This window comes from Onychostoma macrolepis, chromosome 05, assembly GCF_012432095.1.
Source record: "Onychostoma macrolepis isolate SWU-2019 chromosome 05, ASM1243209v1, whole genome shotgun sequence".
In the NCBI taxonomy this organism is placed as follows: domain Eukaryota; kingdom Metazoa; phylum Chordata; class Actinopteri; order Cypriniformes; family Cyprinidae; genus Onychostoma; species Onychostoma macrolepis.
Window position 1 is genome coordinate 18,401,594 of NC_081159.1, and position 21,318 is coordinate 18,422,911.

The window sequence follows — 21,318 nt, forward strand, 5'->3', positions numbered from 1 at the left end:
AATAGTAAAAATATTTTATTTTTTATGTATTATAATATTTTTGTTGAGCAAACAAACAATAAAACCATAATTAAGTTTATCCAAAGGGTTAAAATTGTTCTTAGGCTAAGGATAGTTTTATATACATTTTGTCAGGCCAAGTTGTCACGTGTTTACAGTATAATATATATTTAATTTTTCATCAATAAGTTATTACAAAATAAGTCATGTTACATTTTACCTTGTTGTGTTTTCATGGGTTGATAAGAGTCATGATTATTTTGCTAAAAAATAGTCTTGAAAAATGATCAATATCTTCTCTATATACTTTTGTAGATTTTAAGGTATGTACAGAAATAGACTTTCTAAGCAAACCCACCTTTATTCACTAAAGTAGCATGAGGGCGGTCTCCCCTATGTGTAGGCCTGTTATTTATTGTGTTTCTTCCCATGCATATCTCTAAAGAGCGATCTGTACTTCAGAAAATGACCAGCAGATGTCACTTTAATCCTGAAGACATTTGTCATTATTAGTTAATTTGAGTTTTGACTAAACGTTCTTTTCTGATTTCTAACTTCTAAAATTTTGTACAGGATATGCAATTTACAGTATTAGGCTACATTTTTATCATTATAAATTAAATGCTATTTTTAAATATAATTATTTTTTTATACAACCCACATATAAATATATACAACAGAACCATACATGTGGTTGTTTTAAATTTAAATAAGTACGAAGTAGCTCGCTATTACGAATTCAAGCTGATAGACCTCTGCTGCACACCTGCCGTAGTGCGTCATGGCGTAAGCAGCAACTCCTCCATACGCATCTTCAGCATGGTGAAGTTACTCCAGGACTGGCTGCTCACGCTAAGCTTTCAAAACTGGAGCATTGTTTCAAGATAAACAACAGTGTTCAATTGTAAACGCAGAAGAAACGCTGAGCAGTGATCTCTGAAGCTGGGCTTCGCTCTGGTATGTAAACAACAGACTCACCTGCACTAGTGCAGATGGGATAGCCTATCTTTTTGGAAGTTGTTCACTGTGTTATTTAGTCGTTCCTTTGGGCAGTCCAAAAATATATTGCTGCAGAGATGGCGTTTTTGAGTCTTTAAATATATGTAAATATCATTAATGTTTCAGAGAAATGTTTAAAAAATATCTCAAGGCAAGGTAGAGTAATTATTGCTGCCCAAACACAAAGTATTAGTTATTGCACTCTCTATTTAAGTAAGTTATTAATGAAAAATGACTGTGGTATTAGTTAAGGACTGCTCTGTGATACAGTTGAGCTAGTCTCAAATTAGTGTGTAATCCAGTGAGCCCATACCGGTCTGTACCAGGAGCAGATTATGTCCATTATTGCACACATACATATTTTTCCCCTTAAAGAATGCAGTATCCAGTAAAGCTAACCAGATTGCTTTTCCTTCTTTCATTGCATTCCAACAAAACAGCCTTTGTTTGTGTTTAAGGATTACATTTGAGTTGTTTTGCTAGAAGAAGAAGAAGAAGAAGAAAAAATAAAAAAAATAAAATAAAAACAGCATGGGCGTTTGTTACATTCAGTAATCAAGTTCATTTGTAGTTTTTGTCTGTTATCAATGTTTAGCAAATTATATGCATATTAGAGGCATAAATGATTTATCCACGAGTAGTCATTTCAGTTCATTTTTGTTTTTCTGCAGTGCAAAAACAACTGTATTTCTTAATATGTGCCAAAAAAATGATACAGAACTTTGTTGTTCTCTTTCATCAGTTGTGTATTACATTCATTTTCTTAGTTGTTATTCTCAGGTGTTACTTTATGCCCTAAAGCCTTTATGCTTCTATCATATATATACACGTGTGTTCATGGATCAGTGTGCGTCCATTCGTGCGTGTTGTGTCAGTGTGTTCGTGTCCTCTCACTGCCAAGCAATTCAGCTGACACAATGCTTTACCCAAAGCAGGTCTCATGTTTCAGATATCTGTCTGCAGTGACAGTGCAAGCTTCTCCTGCTTTGCAGGGTCTCTTTCATTCTTCATTTCTGTCATAATCAGAAGGAAATGACATTACGTAGTGGACACATGAGCTTTTGCTTGTTGCTGTTAGTGTGTCACTGAGCTATAACTCCTGCTTGCAGCAACTGTAAAAACTATGAATATATATATATTTATTATTATTATTATTATTATTTTTATTTATTTATTTCCAAAGCAGTTTATCCAAAAGACTGAGAAAAGAACCATTTTTTAACAATCCCTTCATGTTTCACTATCATTGCCTTTCTCATTCTTTCAGCCTCTCTCTTTCTTCAGGTGGTGTATTGGAGAACTACAGACTACTTACATTTCTACATATCTCCAGCAGGGGGCAGGGGGCAGAATATGAAAAGATAATGAATCTCTTTTAAACATAAGCATAAGCAGACACAAAACATTCATCCTTCACCTGTCCAGTTTTATATTTTTGCTTATATATTGTTTGATTGAAGTGGCCTGAGTTTTACATTGTTGCATGAAATACAGCTTGCAGTCTGGATAAAACCCTACCTGTAACAGTTTCTTGTGGAACAAGAAAAGATTGATAGCAGAGCTCTGGTTGCAATACTTTGTCATTGAGTAATATATAATACATTTTATCAGCTACAACAGGCACATCTTAGGTGGTGTGTTTAATGTGCTCTGTTTATATATTTTTGTCTGTTCTTGTATTCCCAGCGTTTCCACTGCTGAGAAATTTAACAGCCGTATCGTCAATCAACAGCTGCCATGACCCAAGAGACACATTTCCATCGACAACGTAAGAATCAGCAACTCTGTTTCACCAATTATCACCAAAATGGTTTTGACATGCATGCTCTCTTTTTTCTGAATAATGCAAGAGGGTAGATTTGCTTGTATTTGATTGGGATTTTTTTCTGTGTAAAGGCATGGTTAGTGTGGTTTTTATTCCTTTTCAATGGAAGAGTTTTAGAGTGCTTGAGTGGATGAAAGAGGAAGGGAATAAAAAAGCAGTGGGTGGAGAAAAATGCTAAATAAGAGACGGAAGGCCTCCTGGAGGAGGAGAGCAGAGAGAATAGACAAGGACAGAGAGGAGAAAGAGAGCAGTTGAACTTTCCTGAAACTTTATTAGACTTACAACTTTTTTTTTTTTTTGTGGAAACTCTAATCAGCAGGTAAGAAAATGAATAAATATGCCATCTTTCAGATATATTTAATTTGGATTTTGATAAGGAATGCATACTACTGTTTCACAGAAATCAGATATATTTTGAAAGTTGAGAATGTCGCCATTTGAAATGTTTCTAGATTATAAAGAATATGTATGTACTATTTTATTTTGAACTCTGAAATGGATTTCTTTTTGGTTTCCGCAAGTCTCAATTTTGTGTTTTCAGGCATGTCAGTTATTTCTACAGTCATAAGTTTTCATGCCCTTGGCTTGGAAGTGTATTTTTAGTTTTTACAAAAATATATGACAAAGATGCATTCATATAAAACTTTCTGTTCTCTCCTAAATTTCTCTGCTAAGATCATTTTTGTCTTCTTTGTTTAAACAGACTGGAGTGAGATCCCTGCTGACACTTTCGAGAGTAGCCCGTTCAGCATCGATACACCATATGGGTACCAGCTTGACTTAGACTTTGTTAAATACGTGGATGATATTGAGCGAAGTGACACCATTCGCCGACTGCATTTTAACAAGCGGCCGGGGGTGGCAAATGCTGCCTCTGAGCCGCAACGCATCATAAACCCCACAAACTGGACTTCGTCAGAGTCTTTGTCCTCGGTGAGCAGTGATGAAGCCAAGAAAACCTCTCCCTCTTCATCCTCTTCCTCTTCTTCTGTCAACAAAAGAAGACCGCCACTTCCCCATTCCAAACCTAAATTTTCCAGCCAAAGACCAGACGTCCCTCAAGACCTAGTTACCTCTCAGCGGGATAAACATGGGACGCCTACCCCAGCCACACAACACCCTACCCCAACCAAATCAAATCCTCTAGTAGAAAAGACTCTGATGGAAACATGCAAGCGTTTGGAACACGAGAAAGGCTCATCGCAGCAAGAACCTCCAGAACCACAGCCGCGCCGTAGACTGGCCAGTTTTGGTGGTCTTGGCTCTACCGGTACACTGTCTCCATACACAAGCTGGAGTGCCCTAAATCAAGGTGCTAAGATGACAGTCCTAGACCAGCCCAGGCAAGGTACCTTGTTATTGGGGAGCGGCCTAAAAATCAGCCCCTCAAGCTCAGGCCGGGCATCTCCAGTGAGCGGTGTGAGCCCACTCCACCTGCAGATGGTCAGGGATCAGATGGCAGCTGCTTTACGAAGATTAAAGGACCTGGAGGAGCAAGTGAATGCCATTCCTGTCCTACAGGTGAAGATTGCTGTTTTGCAGGAAGAAAAGAGACAACTGACCGCCTTGGTCAAGAACCAAGATGAAGCTCAAAAATCTAGCTCTAGCATTGACAAAGATTTACAAGAATTGAACAGCAAACCAGCGATGGAGAGTTGGGAGCACAGTGCCATCTCTGGTCTGACGGATTTTCAACAGCTCAGTGTTGAAATGCAACTGCTTGAAAGGAAGATCCAAGACGCACGTCTTGAATCCTCAGCTTTCAAGATGAGGGATCGAAAGTCTGTCGCAGTTGGCGATGACAGGCCCATCGATGAAGTCATTGTCATTCATCAACACAAATTAAACTTCAGTAAGGATGTTGCTGTCGATGCCAAACTTGAGACTCAGTCAGTGGCTGTCGGCGTCACTGAGACTATGCTTGGCATGGAATCCGACAAGGAAGCAGAAACTGAGTTGCAGCAGCAAACCATCCAACATTTAAGTGACCGGGTTCAGATACTGGAAGCTGAGCTTAAAGAAGCAATGCTCAAGGCAGAAATGGGCAGGTTGAGGAGTGAACTGCGGGAAGCAGAAGCGAGAAACCGTGCTGACAAGAGTTCCTCCACACACCCGCAGGTAAACTGCGCTGCCACCCAGACTGAGTTGCAAACTCGCACTCTTGGGGTTGGAAACCACACCAACCTTGTGCATTCTGCTGTTGGAGGAGGACTAGAGCAGATTTCCATTGGTGTTGGAGTTTCCTGCAAACCTGAGATGAAGGTTGCATCGTCTGGCCCAGATACACCTATGGAAGAGTGGGAAGTGCGCAAAAGAGTAGAGAAAAAAGATCAGTGTGTCGGAAGCAAGAGTGTGGCAACACACAGTCAAGGTGTTGGGACGACAGTGTGTGTGTGTGATGCTGCCACAATTACCTCAGAGACAATGGAGAACAAAAGGAGCGTTTCCTGCCAAACAGTGGGCTGTGGTGACTGCACGGTCGACGTGGATGTCAGATCTGTCAAATCACTAATTTCCCAAGGAACTGTCACTGACCCAGTTCGAAGTGTTGATTTGGGTGTGATGGCAATCCCTCAGACCATGTCTCAGCGTACCAGCACAGCCTTTTGCACCGTCTCGCGCAGCACCAGCACTTTGCATGCCTGTATCTCTGAAGCCAGCACCAACACAAAGCACACACTGACCAGGGAAAGACATACCAACACAGCACATGCAATGACCCGATCTCTGGCGGTTGGAGATGGGAAGGTTTGCGACCGAGTGGCTGCTGTTCAGATGCGCTCTGTTGGAACCACTGCATGCTTAGATAGAGACACAAGCACCCCTGTTGTTCCTAATGTTATGACACGTGATGTGGGCGTTGGAATGGCAAATATCAATGAGAATATCCTCATCGGACTCCATACGCGGAACATTGCATGTGGTCCATCCCGTCTGCCAGATCCGGTTAAGACACGTAGCGTTGGAGTAGAAGTGGGAGACGGGAGAATACGCGACTCAGAGGGCCAAATGTTTGTGCAGACTGAGCCTGGACTTGACCATTATATAGGTCGCATGCAAAAATTACTTCAAGAACAACAGGACCTATTAACTGACAGTCACCCTGGGGCAAAACATGAGGTCATTCTACAGTCCCCTGGTGTTTTAAATAAACAAGTTGGAGGTAATAATGTGGATAATTTTTGTTTCTGCCTTTGAAAGCATTTTTTTTGGCATTTTAGATACTTTGTGGTTTCAGCTGATTGCTAGCTTTCATTTTCTTTCTAACTCCCAGGCATTGCACAAAACCAGACATCAAATGAAACTTCAAAAGTTCAAGAAAAGAATCAAATGGAGTTGCAGATGTCTGCTGCTCTTCATGGTATGTATTATTTGTGTCAAAGGCAACTCAAGTCAGTTAGCAAGCAAAAGTATAGCATCCTGGTCTAAATGACTCCACCCGACAAAGAAGTGCATGCAGGACACAAAAAGAAGCAGAAAGGACGAGGCTTTTTTCAGAGCAATCTTTTTGCATTGGAATTTGAACAGGAGGTGAAAATAGCACTCTCTGGTTTGGCTGAATAAGCCCTACACTTAGAATATTTGGGTTGCTGGTGTCTTGTGGAATGCTCTCATGTCTTTTGGTATGTGGCAGACACAGGCATGAATAACATCCTCACTGGAAGCCTGCTCTGCGCATGGTTTCTGAAAGACAGGAATGTTTGTGTTTTAGGACTCCTTATTACAGAATAAAAAGAGCCGTTAGCAGGTGTGTGTGGTGTATAAAGGAGTGTGTGCATGTTTAGGTGCTGTCATGGCAGACCGTGAACAAGAATGGAATGTGTTCAGGGTTTTTTAAGCTTTTTTATTTTTTTAAAGTTTTTTTGATGGCAAGGATCCGCAAATATGAAGCTTTCCTCACAAAAGACTTAATTTCTTATTATTTCTTATTTAAATATTATGTTGCAAGGAAAGGGAGATAAACATCAACTGTATGCAGATTTAATTTATCCCCAAACTTCAGTTTAAAAACCTTTTTTAAGAATTCTGCAAAAAAATAAAAATCAACAGCAACATCAACAAGAAGCAATATCAACTTTTACTTGAAAATCATTTTTGAGTCTTATTAATTTAATCAGGAATATGATGACATTTCTTTCAGGCTCACCCAGTGATGATCGTTGTCTCAGGTCCATCATGAAAAGGAGAAGCACTACTCTGAAGTCCATGGATAGTATGAACCCTAAGCCTCCCTCACATGGGTAAATAAAGGCTTTCATTATTTAATCATAACTAATAAATTCAGCTCAGTGTCCCTTGTTCTTTTTTTCTTTCTTAATGCTGAACTAGAATTCTTTTACCAGATTGGTTGTGTAATTAATTTAGAATAATATGCATTGCTATTCATACCTATGCATTGTACATTTAATTGTACATTTAATCTCTCTCTCTTTGCATCTACACAGAGGTACTGTGGACCCCCTGTCTGAGGGTGGTGATTCTGAGGATGAAGAGCATAAAAAAAGAGAAAAGAGGGAGAAAGATGGGAGTTCCAAAGATAAAGGGAAGATTCCCAAGAGAAAAGAAAGGTTCATGCTTCTAACAAGTTTTGTTTTATCAGTGCAAGATGATGCTGTTCAGCAAAACGTTATCATGTTACATTTGTTTTCTACTGTGTAGGTATAAATTTAGTGAGAAGATGCTTTCTGCCTGCCAAACTCTGGAGGTTCACCTCAGTGGCAGCAAGGTTATATCCAACAGAGAACTGGTGAGTTTCAGTAACAGAGATCTGTGTTTTAATGTCAGTGCTTTTATTGTTTCCAGGTTTTCTTCTTCTCTTCAGTTAGCAGTTACTGTATAGTAGATGCTTTTTGAGGAGTCTTAGTCTGTAACATTTAAAGCCCATTGAATGAATATGTTTTGTATATCCTTTATTATCAGAGATTGATTCCCAGACTTTAAATCACTACTTTTTAACGGATTGTATAGGTTTCATTCCCTTTTTTTTTTTTTTTTACACTTCCCTTTGGCTTTTGAGTAATCATTTCACCCAAATTGTTAGTAGCTGAATTGTTAGTGTGTTCAGTTGCTTTGCAGCAACAACATTGTTGAACCAAATCTAGTTTTAGTGAGCAAACATGTTTATGAAACTTGCGGGAATTAATTCTCAAGGCACAGAAATATATAACTCAACAACAGGAAAACAAAAGAAGGGCAAACCCAACTTAATTTATGATGTGTTGTGGAGCTGTATTTCAGTCTGAAAAGCTCAGTTGTTGATGTGTTCTATGTTTACTCACTCTTATCCCATAATTACCCACTGGCATATAAATCAGATTGTTCGGTACTCTGTGGGATTTGGGGAAGTTTAAAATTATAGTGTTGCTGTATTTTCTTTCTGTGTTAAAAGTCATTTAAACCTGCTTCATTTATTTGGTGTCATTTTGTTCTTGCCGTAGCATGTCTAAAGAGTTTCTGTGTGGTTTACTCATACTCACCCGACATTTTAGTTAGATTTATTTATTTTGCATTTTATCTGTTTGTCTTTGTAAAAGCGTTCCTGTCTGAGCACAGTGCAGCAGGAGTGGTTCTGTGTGTCCAGTCAGAAGAGGGCATGCCCACAGATCGTGGAGGACTTCCTCTCCGCTTGCCGCCATGTCTCGCCTGATGTCCTGTGCTATGTGGCCAACATGGCTGACCAAAATGGCAACACAGCCCTCCACTACAGTGTGTCACACTCTAATTTCAGCATAGTAAAGATTCTGCTTGCTGCAGGTACCTTGAAACTTATTAACCTATAATCCTAGATTAATTTGTTGTGAAGTAGTGCACTAGATCAAACTTTTGTTCATTCTATACATCTTTCTTTAGCTGTATTACTATTACTTTTGATTTAGCTGTATTAGTTGTGCTTGTTGGTTCTGCTTTGAATATTTCAAAATCAAGTATATACTTTTTAAATACTTTTGTTCAGCAAGAATCCATTAAATAAATGGTTTTCGAATGACCTTTCTATTCATGAAAGAATGAATACTTTTGAGAATGATTTCTGAATAATCATGTGACACTGAAGTCTTGAGTAATGACTGCTGAAAATTCAGCTTTCCATCACAAGAATAAGTTACATTTTAAAATCTATTAAAATAGAAAAGTTATTTTAAAATGTAATATGCATGTTATTTTAAAATGCAACTGTGGATAATTCATTTGGTCTTGATTCCTTCTCATGCAGGAGTATGTAATGTTGATCATCAGAATAAGGCTGGTTATACTCCCATAATGCTTGCCTCCCTGGCTGCCGTGGAAACAAAAGATGACATGATGGTGGTGCAAGAACTCTTCAGCAGAGGAGATGTTAATGCCAAGGCCAGCCAGGTATCTGCTTGTCTATGTTTTTGACTGAATGTTGAGCCATTTAAACGAGTAACTGAGAAAACGGTTTCTACCCAAGAGTATCTGTGTATCATTTGGTGTTTTGTGTACTGTTTGCTCAATAGGCTGGTCAGACAGCTCTCATGCTAGCAGTCAGTCATGGGCGTATAGATATGGTCAGGGCTCTGCTGGCTGCTGGGGCAGAGGTCAACATCCAGGATGATGAGGGGTCAACTGCTCTAATGTGTGCTGGTGAACACGGCCATGCTGACATTGTCAAACTCTTACTGGCCCAGCCAGGCTGTGATGCCACACTGACTGACAATGTGAGTAACCACATGGCTATCTGAGAGAAAAGATTTACAGTAATGATTTAATATTGTAATTTGTGTTTTAAATGGATGTTCTTGTTTAAATTTGTCTGTGTGCTTTTGCTTTGTATGTTTTGTGTCTGTGTGCTGGTAGGATGAGAGCACTGCTCTGTCCATTGCTCTGGAGGCTGGGCACAAAGATATCGCTATGCTTCTCTATGCCCATGTCAACTACTCAAAGGGCCAACCTAGGGTATGACTATTCCTTGTCTACATTTGTACTCTTATAAAATTGTACTTACTAGTAACATATTTTTACCAATTACTCACATTAGCTGCACAACAGTTTCTTTTTGTGTGTGTGTGTGTGTGAATGCTCATCCACAGGGTTCCCCTCGAAGCAAGACTCCACCTGTTGCACGCATAAGCTCTTCTGATTGATATGACATTTTCCCATGCTCTCTTCATCCATTCAGACATCTCCTCTGAACGACCTGTTCAATCATATGACTGAGATGAATGCGACAGGTTGTTTTCCAACAGGTGTAATATTAAAGAGAGCAGTATTTTCAAAAGTGCAGTGCACTGTTGGTATTACAAGCTGCATCATTTATTCTCTTCTTTACTGACAGTTATGTTTTCCAGATATACAAATACCAGTTATGCAGACTGACAGTAATAAAGACCTACTATAATAGGAAACTGCATGTCAAAACAGTTTTATATATTCATTTTAGGTGATATATAAATTTATATGCATTTTAGGATTATATAAATTTTTTCAAATTTTAAAAGCTTGAATTAGTTTCTTGTAATATATATTTTACCAAGTAGGCTATACACTCTTCATTTCCAAAATCTGAAATCTAGATTTTAAGAACTCTTAATAAAAGTGAATAAAATGTAAATGTCATGTTCATATATAAGTAAATAAATATGTGATTACATCACCACCTTGTGTTTACTGCAAATATTGCATTACTTTGCTCTCTTTTTGTGTTTTAGATCTGTAGAATTCATACAGTTGTAATGCCATCTAACGGCGAAAAGCTGGACTGCAGATGATCAGCAGACATGAGGAAGGTCGTCCTAACTCGGGAAACAAATCTACAAAGAAATATTATTCATTTTATTATTATTATTATTATTATAACAATCGAACTGACAAAAATCAGAGTGTAAACACACCCAATGTTTCAGTAGTTCGTTTAGAATCTGAACCAGTGATTCCCCGATTCATGAGTGCAATTGAATCAGTTCTTTTGAATCGGCCGAACTAGTTAAAGACCTAAATCGTTCTGAATCATTTGGACTGATCACTGACTGAATTGATCATTTCCCACTCCGTGAAATGGTTAACAGGACGCTTTAAAACAGAGAGCCATAAGAGCGCAGGAAGTGGATATTTGCCTACAATTCATTAAAAACTGCAATCTGTCTTTTGTAAATGATCAAGAAGGTTTTTGTCAAGTTCAACACCTGCATATGCGGCGACTGCAGGTAAAGACATTTTCTGACCAAAAGAGTATCACAACATTACACGAAAACATTAAAAGTAACATGTAGCAGAATATAGTAGTAATTAAGTACCAATTGTTTAAGTGCCGTGGTTTTATCATGTAAATGCTGGAATTCACTACACGATTTTTGGCCAGATTTACAGACTCCGATTTTTTTAGCTGATTCCAGATCAGTTGGAGGATATCAAACATTTTTGATATTTTGAGCCGATTTTAGAGAACATGGTTGTGTTTTCATTTGTCGTCACTCATCTTCTAGCAAACGAGGCACACATTTCTGTGTGAGTTTGTTTATCTGAACAACTTCAAAGTCTGGTAGTGTGTGATCCTCAGTCCTTCAGTGTCTGACGGACAGCTTTTACAAGTCGGTAAGTAATGCCCAGTGTTTTCAAATCTGTTGAGATTTTAAAAGTCGTGTAGTGTATTACAGTCTACGCAACAAAAGAAATGTGGAAATTCTGTGGAATTTCACAGTGACATTTAGTTCGTTTGTTAAGCCGTGTTTCCCATGGGGAACTTTAGCTGGTCCCCCGGAAGACAAAATGTCTTAAAATGTTGATCTTCGCCTGAACTGTATAATTCATTTTTTAGATTGAAGAACAGAAAATGTGGCTTTTTAAAACACTTGGCCTTCTTGAGCCGTATAAGATATCAGTGTTCAGTAGCACAGCCGGTGATGAGCTAATTTTACCAGCCTCTGCCGCTGTCTGCTCAGGAGGGAGCAGCTCCCACACCAGACACTGATACAGCTGCTTAGAATGTTTTCAGTGGTGCATTTATAGAAACTGGTCTAGATATGTGAACATATGCCATTTGACTGTGATCTGCTCTTTTTAACCCCATAGAGAGTTATGGTGTCCCAACTCAAACAGATGGGTAATTATTACTCTGATAAGAAATGCCACTCCATGGCTTTCACATGCAGTGTGAAGGGCATTTGATTGTTCGGACATCATCTGAATTTAATACTTGTCATGAAGAGCTTATCATTTAGAATTCAGTTGTTACAACTGGATGTTTTCTCCACTGAAAACATGACGAAACTCCAAAAACTTACATAGAGCAAAAGTAGTATGGACTACTTTTATGATACTGCATTTCAGTGGCATTTCGCGAATCTTAGGAGAGGATCTCTCGAGAACCATGAGTCTGAAAAATACATCAGATAATCAAAAAAAAATTAAAATTGTGCCCAAGTACATATGTATCAGTCAGATGTCTTTTGCCATTTTATTGCATCTTGCTATATATACTGTGTGTGTGTGTGTTACAAAAAATACAAAATATTAGACTTCATATTTTGTCATTAAGAATCACTGGCCAATTTATTTATTTTATTTTTTTTATGATTATTTTGAAGCTTAAAAACTCCATTCCCCATTTATTGTAACTGCATGGTAAAGAGCAGCTAGTACATTTTTCAAAACAAATTCTTTTGTGTTCCACAGGAAACAAAAAAGTCTTTCAGGGTTGGAATCAACTTGAGGGTGAGTAACTGATGACTTTTTTTTTTTTTTTTTTTTTAATTCATTTTTGTGTGAATTTAATCTTTTAAATGAAATCCTGTGTGATATTGCATTCTACTGCATAATGACGATCAATTGGAGCCCATTTTTGAGGCTACACAATCCTGTTTGCAATTGGTAACATGACAAAAGAAATTATTCACAAAAAGAGGGACATTTTTATTTAGAATCAGTGTAGCTGTCATGAAAAATAAAATAGATGGCTGTCAGATAAAAGGCAGCCCATAGTATTATACAAACAATATCTTGTGGTGAGAAATTAATTTGAAGGCTGTGTCTATTGAGGTTAGCTTAGAAGATTTGCTTTTTTGTGTAGCTTTTATATAACATGACATACTACATCTATGTTTTTGATACCTGACACATCACCTATGTAGATGCGTGCATGGACTTACATTAACTTCATTGATTATAGTTAAGCATGTCGTTGGATTATGTAGCTCAGAGACTCATTGTGTTTGAGAATGTTCAGCTCAGTGTGTCGGTACGACAAAGTGTGTGTCTGTGTTTTGTGATGGAATGCTATAGCATTACAGCTCGGTGCGGTCTGCAGCCAGTAAAACGTGGTGTTGCCATAGTAACCGCCTGAGATGTTTTACCAAAATGCCCTTGTCGACCTGATAGCAAAACATGCATATGAAATGTAAAATTATGAAGGCGTGTAATCATGCCACAACACATGCATACAATAAAAATCTGCTCTTCCGGGATAAAACAATACTGATACTTCTCAGAGGTTTGTCAAGAATATGATTAGATAAGATTGTTTGATAAATTAAACAATGGCTTTTGTAATGAAGCTGTTGCCATGGCAAATGTGCATGAACAATGTTGCATCTTAAAACTGCCTCTGATTTTACACAGACACTTAAGAGGCATATTTCATTCATGAAAATTTAAGGAAAATATTGAAAGCAGAAATATGACTCATCACAGGGATTTCTGATGACAGATGGCAATTTAGCCTCCTAGGAAATTTTGGCAATTTATTAAACTGAACTTTCATCATGAATTTAAAATCAGATTGCATAATGCTAAAATTGATAACACATGACATTATATAGAGCCGATTTGATGTATTATCACAAACTCTTCTAAGTTTCTTTGCTGTTCACATGAAGAGTTATTTGTCAGGTTATGGTTTATTGCAGGGATTCATTTTAACTAGAAATATGATAAACACATGGCTAAGTTATTTTTATTGCTGTATGTGCCCCTCATACAAAATTCTCAGCTTTTTTTCTCAGGGTCTGTTTCGTCTATTTCAATTATTGACTGTATAAAGCACATTTTCACACCCATACCAATTCAGCGACATCATTTCAAAATGAATGTGTCTCAGGTCTGCCATCAGCCGATTATGTTTGACCAAGAATACATTCCAAGTAATATCAGGACACCGCTGAGCCCTTGCAATAATACAGCATAAAAATAATTAAGCATATGCCACGTCTGTGAGCTACATGTGAAGCTACTTTACAAGTTATTAGTCTCAGTTCTCAAAGGGAAGCAGACAGAAACTATTATGTTTTGGACTATCTGGTAATATTTATAGCCCCAAATGATTTCACCAGAATCTCTATTCTTTTTTTATGTTTTAAAAGCTCCCAGACTCAGATACAAACATGCCATTAGCCAATTTATGTGCGTGTGTATTTGAGAGTGTGTGCAACACAACATTAACAACCTTGGAATCCTCTCAAGATGTCAGTAAAGCTTGCAAAAAACCATCTGCATAGGCACAAAAATGGAGCCCGCTTCTTTTAACAGAAGGGCGGTTAAAAAAGACTGAAGGAGAGCATAAAAGAGAGGGAGACGGGAAAGGGAAAAAAGGAAAAGAAACCAGATTGCGACAGTCGATATTAAAACATGCAGTGAGTGAGAAAGAAAAGGAGAGAGAGAGAGGGTGGAGAGAGAGAAAAGCGAGCTGCAGGCCTTTCCACGGGGACAAACTAGCAGAAAGGCATCTCACAGTTATTCCTTTCTCTCTCTCTTTCTTTCTCTCTCTCTCTCTCTCTCTCTCTCAACATCCTAACAGCAATTGATTTGTGTATGAAAAGCTGGGCGCTTTTCGCCCCCCTTTCGGGCTGTGCGTTTTGAGTGATCAGCTGATGAAGAGACTGGCTGCGCGCTGCAATGCTGGTTTGCTAATTCTCTCTCCTCCAGACTGGAGCCAGCCTGGAGACCACAGTCAGGTAAATCGCCCTCTTCCTTTCTCTCTCTCACTCACTCTCTCACCCTCTCTCTCTCTTTCTCTCTCTCACACACTCTCCTTCTCACTTGCTCTCTCTCCTGCGCATAGAGCACGCAATCACACCAGGCTTCAGCACATGGGCACACAGACAGAAAGTGAGAGAGGGTGTGTGTGTGTGTGTGTGTGTGTGTGTGTGTAGGTGTGAACTGTGTCTGGTGAAGGAAAGCATTGCCCAGACAAATCGGTTGTGTGGATCCTGACACCTTTTTTTTCTTCTTTCTAGAGGTTACAGGAATAGACTTGTGTAGCGTAACAAGGGTTTTGGCTTGCTGCACCAAGTACAGACTCTTCTGAATGTGCTTTTTGCAAACACCCTGCATGTTTTGTGCGCAGCGGTTCAGTTGTGCGTCTGTGCATGCGAGCTTGTGTGTGTGTGTCAGCGTGCATTCCATTATTATGCTGTTGATTATTAGGCCTCCTTCCTTCCACATGGTCCCCTGGGGTACGTGTGAATAAATGCATTCCGTGTGTTTCTCTGCGCGCTTTCATATTTGTCTTACGCCCGTGTAGAAGATATTTGCATGAAATGTTTGCGTCTGTGAGGGCTGTTCTCTCACGTCAGTACATTGCGTCTTGTTTTGTCTGATTTCTTTGTGCATATAAAAGTATATGAGAGCGTTTTGTGCGCCGCGCTTGTGTTTGATTTAGACATCAATGGCTGGCGCTGTCTGCATAGCGTCATACTCAGAATTCATATTTTCATCCCTCTCATATACTCTCTGCGGCAGGCATATCACTGCACTTTAATTGCCTTTGTGTAAAACACAGACTCGGCAACACACACACACACACACACCCACCCATCCAGTGAATTCCGCATTTGCTTATTATCACACGTGAGGCGCGTGCATGTTGCTAGTCGCAGCGTTCCAGACCCGTTTTTAATGAAACTCATTCGGCCGTTACTGTTCCGTTATGTCAGGTGTATTGGCTGGAGAACAGCATCGCCGTAAACGTCGATCAGTTCATTCACAATGGGACTGAAGATCAGTGTACCAGCGTCTCCTGCCTCCCCAGCAGCCCCTGTGTTGGATCATACAGAGCTAGTGGGATATTGTTAAGTGATTCTTTATCAAATATTAAAATGGAAGTGAAAGCAGCTGCTCGTGTTAGAGGGGACTGAAGATTGAAGGCAGATTGGCTGGTGAGATTTATAGCCAAGATGATGATGAGTTGGACATGGAAGTGTTTGGATGAAAGGCCAGAAAGTTCATCAAACTGTTCAGTTGTTTAATACTGACTATCTTGCTTTAATTCAGCGTCCTATATCTTGCAAACTTGTACATGTTCATAGTACATTCATTACCATAAAGTTTCAATTGTTATTTGCATAGAGAAGGTTGATGATGGCACAAAACACTGTTAAAATTAGGTTCTCTGATGGTTATTAATATGCCTTAAATAATATTACAGCAGCAAATTCACTATATTATTATTATTATTTATTTATTTTTTTTCCATAATAATGTCCTGATTGGCGCTTATACATTATAGAATAGTTTATAAGAATTTTTTTTTTTTTTTTTTTTTTAGAAATTGTAACCTAAACTGTAACTCAGAACTTTACAATAAAGTTTAATTTAGTAAAGGAATAGATCACCCAAAAATGGAAATTTGCTGAAACTTACTCGCCCTCAGGCAATTTGTTTCTTAATTGAAACAGATTGGAAAAGTTTAGCATGACACTTGATCACCGATGGATTCTCTGCAGTAAATGGGTGCTGTAAGAATGAGAGTTAAAACTTCATGAAAATATTTATATAAATATTATATTTTTAAAACGGCAAAATCCTTATTTCTGTCATATCCAGTACTACTCATCACTGTTTCTTTGTCAAAATGTCTTTTCCTCAGTCTCAGGCCATCCAAAACGGAGTGTCTGAGGTTATGGAGGAGGAAAGTAACTTAAAGAAACGAAAAAGCGATCAACAAGGCAACCAGGGCTCTGAGACTGGTCAGGAGGTGGTGGAGAAGGTCAAAAAGCGACGGGGTCGCCCTCCTGCCGAGAAACTGCCACCCAACCCTCCCAAGCTCACAAAACAGATGAACACCATCGTAGACATGGTCATCAACTACAAGGACACGTCAGTAGTTAAACACACAGACTTAATAGTTTGTTGTTGGCGGCTGTTATTATTTCTTGACGTGATGCAAATCGCGACACTAAAACAAAGTGATTTACGACAAACTTTGCCAGCAGTTTTAAGTTTGTACTCTTTCCTTTTATTTTTGCATGTGTGCTTCATGTCAGACAGTACAATAAAATGCATAATAACAGCTCTTTTTTTTTTTTGTACCTTTTTTTTAATATATCACCATTCTACAGGTTGGGCCGACAGATCAGTAAAGGTTTCGTTCAGCTGCCCTCAAGAAAAGAGGTGCCAGAGTACTACGAGCTCATCCGCAAGCCAGTCGACTTCAGGAGGATCAGGGTCAGTAATGCCCAGTCCTCATCCTCTGCCTCCATCACTCCCCTTTTCCACCAGGCTATTCTTTACTTTTTTCCATTCTTACTGCTTATCCACACTGACATCCTTTTCAGCTCAAGAAATGTCTTGTCACACAGGTTGTGTGTTTTTGCTGGCTGCGTTTTAGAACGATATGAAGGAAGCAGAATTTTTTTTTTACAGATTTGATGAAAATCTGTCATTACTTTAAAATTTCACAGGAAATATGGCTGTTAACATACCTTTTGCATTGTTCTTGTATTCTATCGAATCTTTCCTGGTTTTGTTTATGCAGGAGAGAGTACGTAATCACAAATACAGGTGCATTGCTGACCTGGAAAAGGATATCATGCAGATGTGCCACAATGCTCAGACATTTAATCTGGAAGGATCTCAGGTTTGACTTATGTACATTGTTTTAAAAATACTTTAAAACAAATACTTTAAAATACTTTTTACTCTTTGCATTCAGTGCATTGCAATGGTATTGCAACATTTATGCAAATAGATTTAACAGGATTTTAGATCTTTTCATCTCTGGTAAACGTAAAAACAGTCTGTTCATATTTGTGACCCTGAACCACAAAACCAGTCTTAAGTCGCTGGGGTATATTTGTAGCAATTGCCAAAAATACATTGTATGGGTCAAAATTATTGATTTTTCTTTTATGCCAAAAATCATTAGGATATTAAGTGAAGATCATGTTCCGAGAAGATATTTTGTAAATTTCCTACTGTAAATATATCAAAACTTAACTTAATTTTTGATTAGTAATATGCATTGCTAAGAACTTAATTTAGACAACTTTAAAGATGATTTTCTCAGTATTTTGATTTTTTTGCACCCTCAGATTCCAGAATTTCAAATAGTAGTATCTCGACCAAATATTGTCCTATCAATGGAAAGCTTATTTATTCAGCTTTCAGATGATGTATAAATCTCAATTTCGAAAAAATGGACCCTTATGACTGGTTTTGTGGTCCAGGGTCACATTTGCATTAAACATTAAAACTATTACTTTAGTACTTAAAGGGATGGCTCACGCAAAATTGAAAATTCTGTGATCACTTACTCACCCTCAAGTTGTTCCAAACCTGTATTATTTTCTTCAGTTGAACACAGAAGACGACATTTTGAAGAATGTTGGTAACCAAACAGTTGTCTAGTGATTTGATTTCATAAAACAGTTTTTTCTTTCATATTATGGAAGTCAATGGCTACCGTCAACTCTTGGGTTTCCAACTTTCTTCAAAATTTCTTCTTTTGTGCTCAACAGAAGAAGAAAAACAAAACAAAACAAAACTTAAATATACGTAAATGATGACAGAAATCAAGCGTAGCGTCACCTGAGTCTCAGCTGATCCACCTTTACCTATAGGAATACGATGCCTATCTCGACATTCATATGTAAGGTCCCTTAGGTTTATCAGCAGTTTTCACATTGCTCAATAGCTAATTACCCTCCTCCATCCCCAGCTCCTCCTCTTGTCCAGTCAGGATTTGGCCTTCTGATTCTCCTTTGAATCAGACTAATTTCTAAAATGTGTATATTCAATTATTGAACATTAGTGATATCTGTAATACATGTAGGTTGGTTCTGTTCCGTTTACTCTCGGGGGGTTATTGCTGCTCTCCCTGCTCTTATCTCCATGTTAGTCTGCATGGATGCGCAGGGAGTTCTTGCCCAGAACAGAACCATACCGCCAATCCAAACTTTATGCTAATTGTCAATTATCTTTGACGATAGTGGTCCTGACAGGATTATAATTTTGTGTTGAACTGTCCCCAATATGGGCCTGAATATTTTTTGCAAGGCACAAATCATTTGTGGCTATTTGTGTAAGTGAATATAGCTGATGAATTGTGTGGAGATTGTTAAATGTCTCTCTATATCTTAGATCTTTGAGGACTCCATTGTTTTGAAGTCTGTTTTTGAGAGTGCAAGACAGCGAATAGTGGAACTCAGTGAGGAAGACAATGATGCTGTTGGAAGCAGTGAAGCAGATGGTGGCCATTTTTTAAATCTAGAGCGTAAGTCAAAACGCATGCTTTGTCTTGTCCGGTTAGAGATCCAATAGATTATAATCAGTAAAACCTAAAATACAATAAATGCATAAGACAAATGAATCAAAATCAGTCAAATTATTAAAGTGCCCCTATATGAAAGGTTCTTGTTTTTGGTTTTGGGAGTCCCCAACAACAGCATGACATGCATGCAAGGTCAAAAAACACTTTCATTTTCTTATAATATGCATTTATTTTTACCTTATTTGCTCAACGACTCACAAACGATTCGCTCAATGATTCATTCTTCCAAACCCCTCCTTTGTGTGACGCTAATCTGCGGTGATTGGTCGATTTCATTTAAAGCAGTGTTTGTGATTGTGATTGTGAGCAGTGCTGATTTGTGTACAGCCGTTACCGTGGAAACGGCTATTTTTAACGCCCTAAAAGTGGCACCTAGTGGCAAATAGTGGGCGGCAATATGCTAATGTTTCATTTCAACATGAAAAGGCTTAAGATTAGTTTTAAAAACGACTCGTTTCAATGATTCAGAGTCGACTCTTTCTTTTGAGAGACAATTACTTTATACACGGTGCACTTTCAGATTTAAAACTTTGCAGGGTGTTTTCATTCACTTAAAGCTGTGTTACACACTGCATGAAAGATAATTTTCAAAAATCCATAATAGGGGCACTTTAATGATAAAGTCTTTATTCTTTGTGTAGAGTGTGTAAATGTTTTTGTCTTAAAAGCTCCTGTTTCGGAATCAACAAATCCCAAGCTGGATGAAAAAAAGGAGAAAAATAGAAAAACCGCTCCTAGTAATACCAGTTCAAAGGAAGTCAAAAACAGCGATGAAGACCTTGGCAAAGAATGCGAGAATAACACAAGAGGACTATTAAATTAGACCCCAAATGACAGTCTGATATAAAGAGCATTGTATGCCATTTTAAGAACATTGTATGGCCAATTCAGTCCAGTTTCCTTGATGTTTCGGTCAAGGAATTGCTCAGAATGTGATCTCTCATTATTATGGTTGCTTAAAATTCCTTTGTAAAACCTTTGTATTCTAAAAATAACATTAATGCAGTGCTTCTGCAGTGATACATCTGAAATTGGAATTGTTTTCATGTATTTATAAAATGTAAATAAGTCATAAACCCAAAATAGATATAAAATATCATGGTAAAAAAGGTCTGTAAGTTCGGACTGCCTGAAAACTTTCACTCTTTTTTTTTCCCCAAGGATGGAGAAATGGTGGTATGGCATATTATGATATTGTATGATCATTTAAATGGATGCATTCAATCTTTCAAGATGGTATAAGCTGTGCTAAATTTGCAAGCTATTATGTCTCTGTTTCAGAGAATTTTTAATCTGTGGTTTTTGTGACTGAGCACTTTGTCATCCCTTCTTTGTACGTTTCCCTTTCCTTCATTAACTGTTAACATCTTTAAAAAAAAAAAAAAAAAAAAGAAAGAAAAAAAGGAACATTTTTATCCAGCAGCTCTTTATCTTTCTTTAGTTATCACAGGATCGTAACTATCTGTACGTAGAGGAGTTGGGCATGATGGCAATGTGTTCTTTGGTGACAGATCAGATACTGCCCTCAAAGAGAGGCACCTATTGATGATGCTGTCACGTTTGGGTGTTCAGTTTATGATGGATGGGAGAAGTGGTGTGTTTGTGGACAGATTCTGAAATAAAAGTGTATTGGGTTATATGATGTGAAAAGGGCAAGTTTTGAGTCATCATATTACAAAAATAAACATTTTTATGAAATCACAGGCACTAATGTGAATCAGTTTCCTTTTTTTGCTTTGTAGGTCATCAAAAGCTGTTGTAAGTAAGATTTCAGATTCACATTAGGATATTTTAGCTTATTAAAACAGTTTTTATGAGATATGTGAACTGTAAGTAATGCGACAATAAGTAAGCATTAAGTTCCATTTAGTAATCTGGCTTTCTAAATATTTTATTTTACTGACGACTTGTTACACTGATTTCGTGAATAGCACTTTTTAAATACAAATAGGCTTTGTTGAGTTAAATAAGGATAATACTACAATGCTACAAAATC

At 38.0% G+C, this 21,318-nt stretch overlaps 2 protein-coding genes across 10 annotated transcripts; both read left to right on the plus strand.

Annotated features, from left to right (window-relative positions):
* The first annotated feature begins 752 nt into the window (after positions 1 to 752).
* Positions 753 to 10,422, plus strand: kank1b (KN motif and ankyrin repeat domains 1b). Of its 2 annotated transcripts, none has more exons than XM_058776948.1 (12): positions 753 to 957; positions 2,686 to 2,767; positions 3,528 to 5,987; positions 6,099 to 6,185; positions 6,966 to 7,065; positions 7,270 to 7,392; positions 7,484 to 7,571; positions 8,359 to 8,578; positions 9,036 to 9,178; positions 9,301 to 9,501; positions 9,641 to 9,739; positions 9,833 to 10,422. In XM_058776948.1, the coding sequence occupies exons 2-12, from the start codon at positions 2,737 to 2,739 to the stop codon at positions 9,857 to 9,859; spliced, it is 3,579 nt and encodes a 1,192-aa protein (XP_058632931.1). In that variant the 5' UTR covers positions 753 to 957; positions 2,686 to 2,736; the 3' UTR covers positions 9,860 to 10,422. The 2 variants fall into 2 exon arrangements, with proteins under 2 accessions (XP_058632931.1, XP_058632930.1); XM_058776947.1 differs by having other exon boundaries at positions 9,874 to 10,421.
* A 201-nt stretch (positions 10,423 to 10,623) lies between these two features.
* LOC131541290 (probable global transcription activator SNF2L2) lies at positions 10,624 to 21,023 on the plus strand. Of its 8 annotated transcripts, XM_058776949.1 has the most exons (9): positions 10,626 to 10,986; positions 11,266 to 11,374; positions 12,455 to 12,493; positions 14,571 to 14,727; positions 16,641 to 16,870; positions 17,113 to 17,218; positions 17,529 to 17,630; positions 19,133 to 19,265; positions 19,991 to 21,023. In XM_058776949.1, exons 4-9 carry the CDS (start codon positions 14,644 to 14,646, stop codon positions 20,143 to 20,145), a joined length of 810 nt encoding a protein of 269 aa, XP_058632932.1. In that variant the 5' UTR covers positions 10,626 to 10,986; positions 11,266 to 11,374; positions 12,455 to 12,493; positions 14,571 to 14,643; the 3' UTR covers positions 20,146 to 21,023. The 8 variants fall into 8 exon arrangements, with proteins under 8 accessions (XP_058632934.1, XP_058632932.1, XP_058632933.1 ...); XM_058776950.1 differs by lacking the exon at positions 11,266 to 11,374; XM_058776956.1 differs by lacking the exon at positions 14,571 to 14,727 and having other exon boundaries at positions 10,629 to 10,986.
* Positions 21,024 to 21,318: the final 295 nt, after the last annotated feature.

Coding starts and splice junctions, on each gene's coding strand:
- kank1b (XM_058776947.1), top strand. CDS start 2,737: ATGACCCAAGAGACACATTTCCATCGACAAC. Junction 2,768..3,527: donor GACACATTTCCATCGACAAC/GTAAGAATCAGC, acceptor TTGTTTAAACAG/ACTGGAGTGAGATCCCTGCT. Junction 9,179..9,300: donor TTAATGCCAAGGCCAGCCAG/GTATCTGCTTGT, acceptor TTTGCTCAATAG/GCTGGTCAGACAGCTCTCAT.
- LOC131541290 (XM_058776949.1), top strand. CDS start 14,644: ATGAAGAGACTGGCTGCGCGCTGCAATGCTGGTTTGCTAATTCTCTCT. Junction 16,871..17,112: donor GTCATCAACTACAAGGACAC/GTCAGTAGTTAA, acceptor ACCATTCTACAG/GTTGGGCCGACAGATCAGTA. Junction 19,266..19,990: donor CCATTTTTTAAATCTAGAGC/GTAAGTCAAAAC, acceptor TTGTCTTAAAAG/CTCCTGTTTCGGAATCAACA.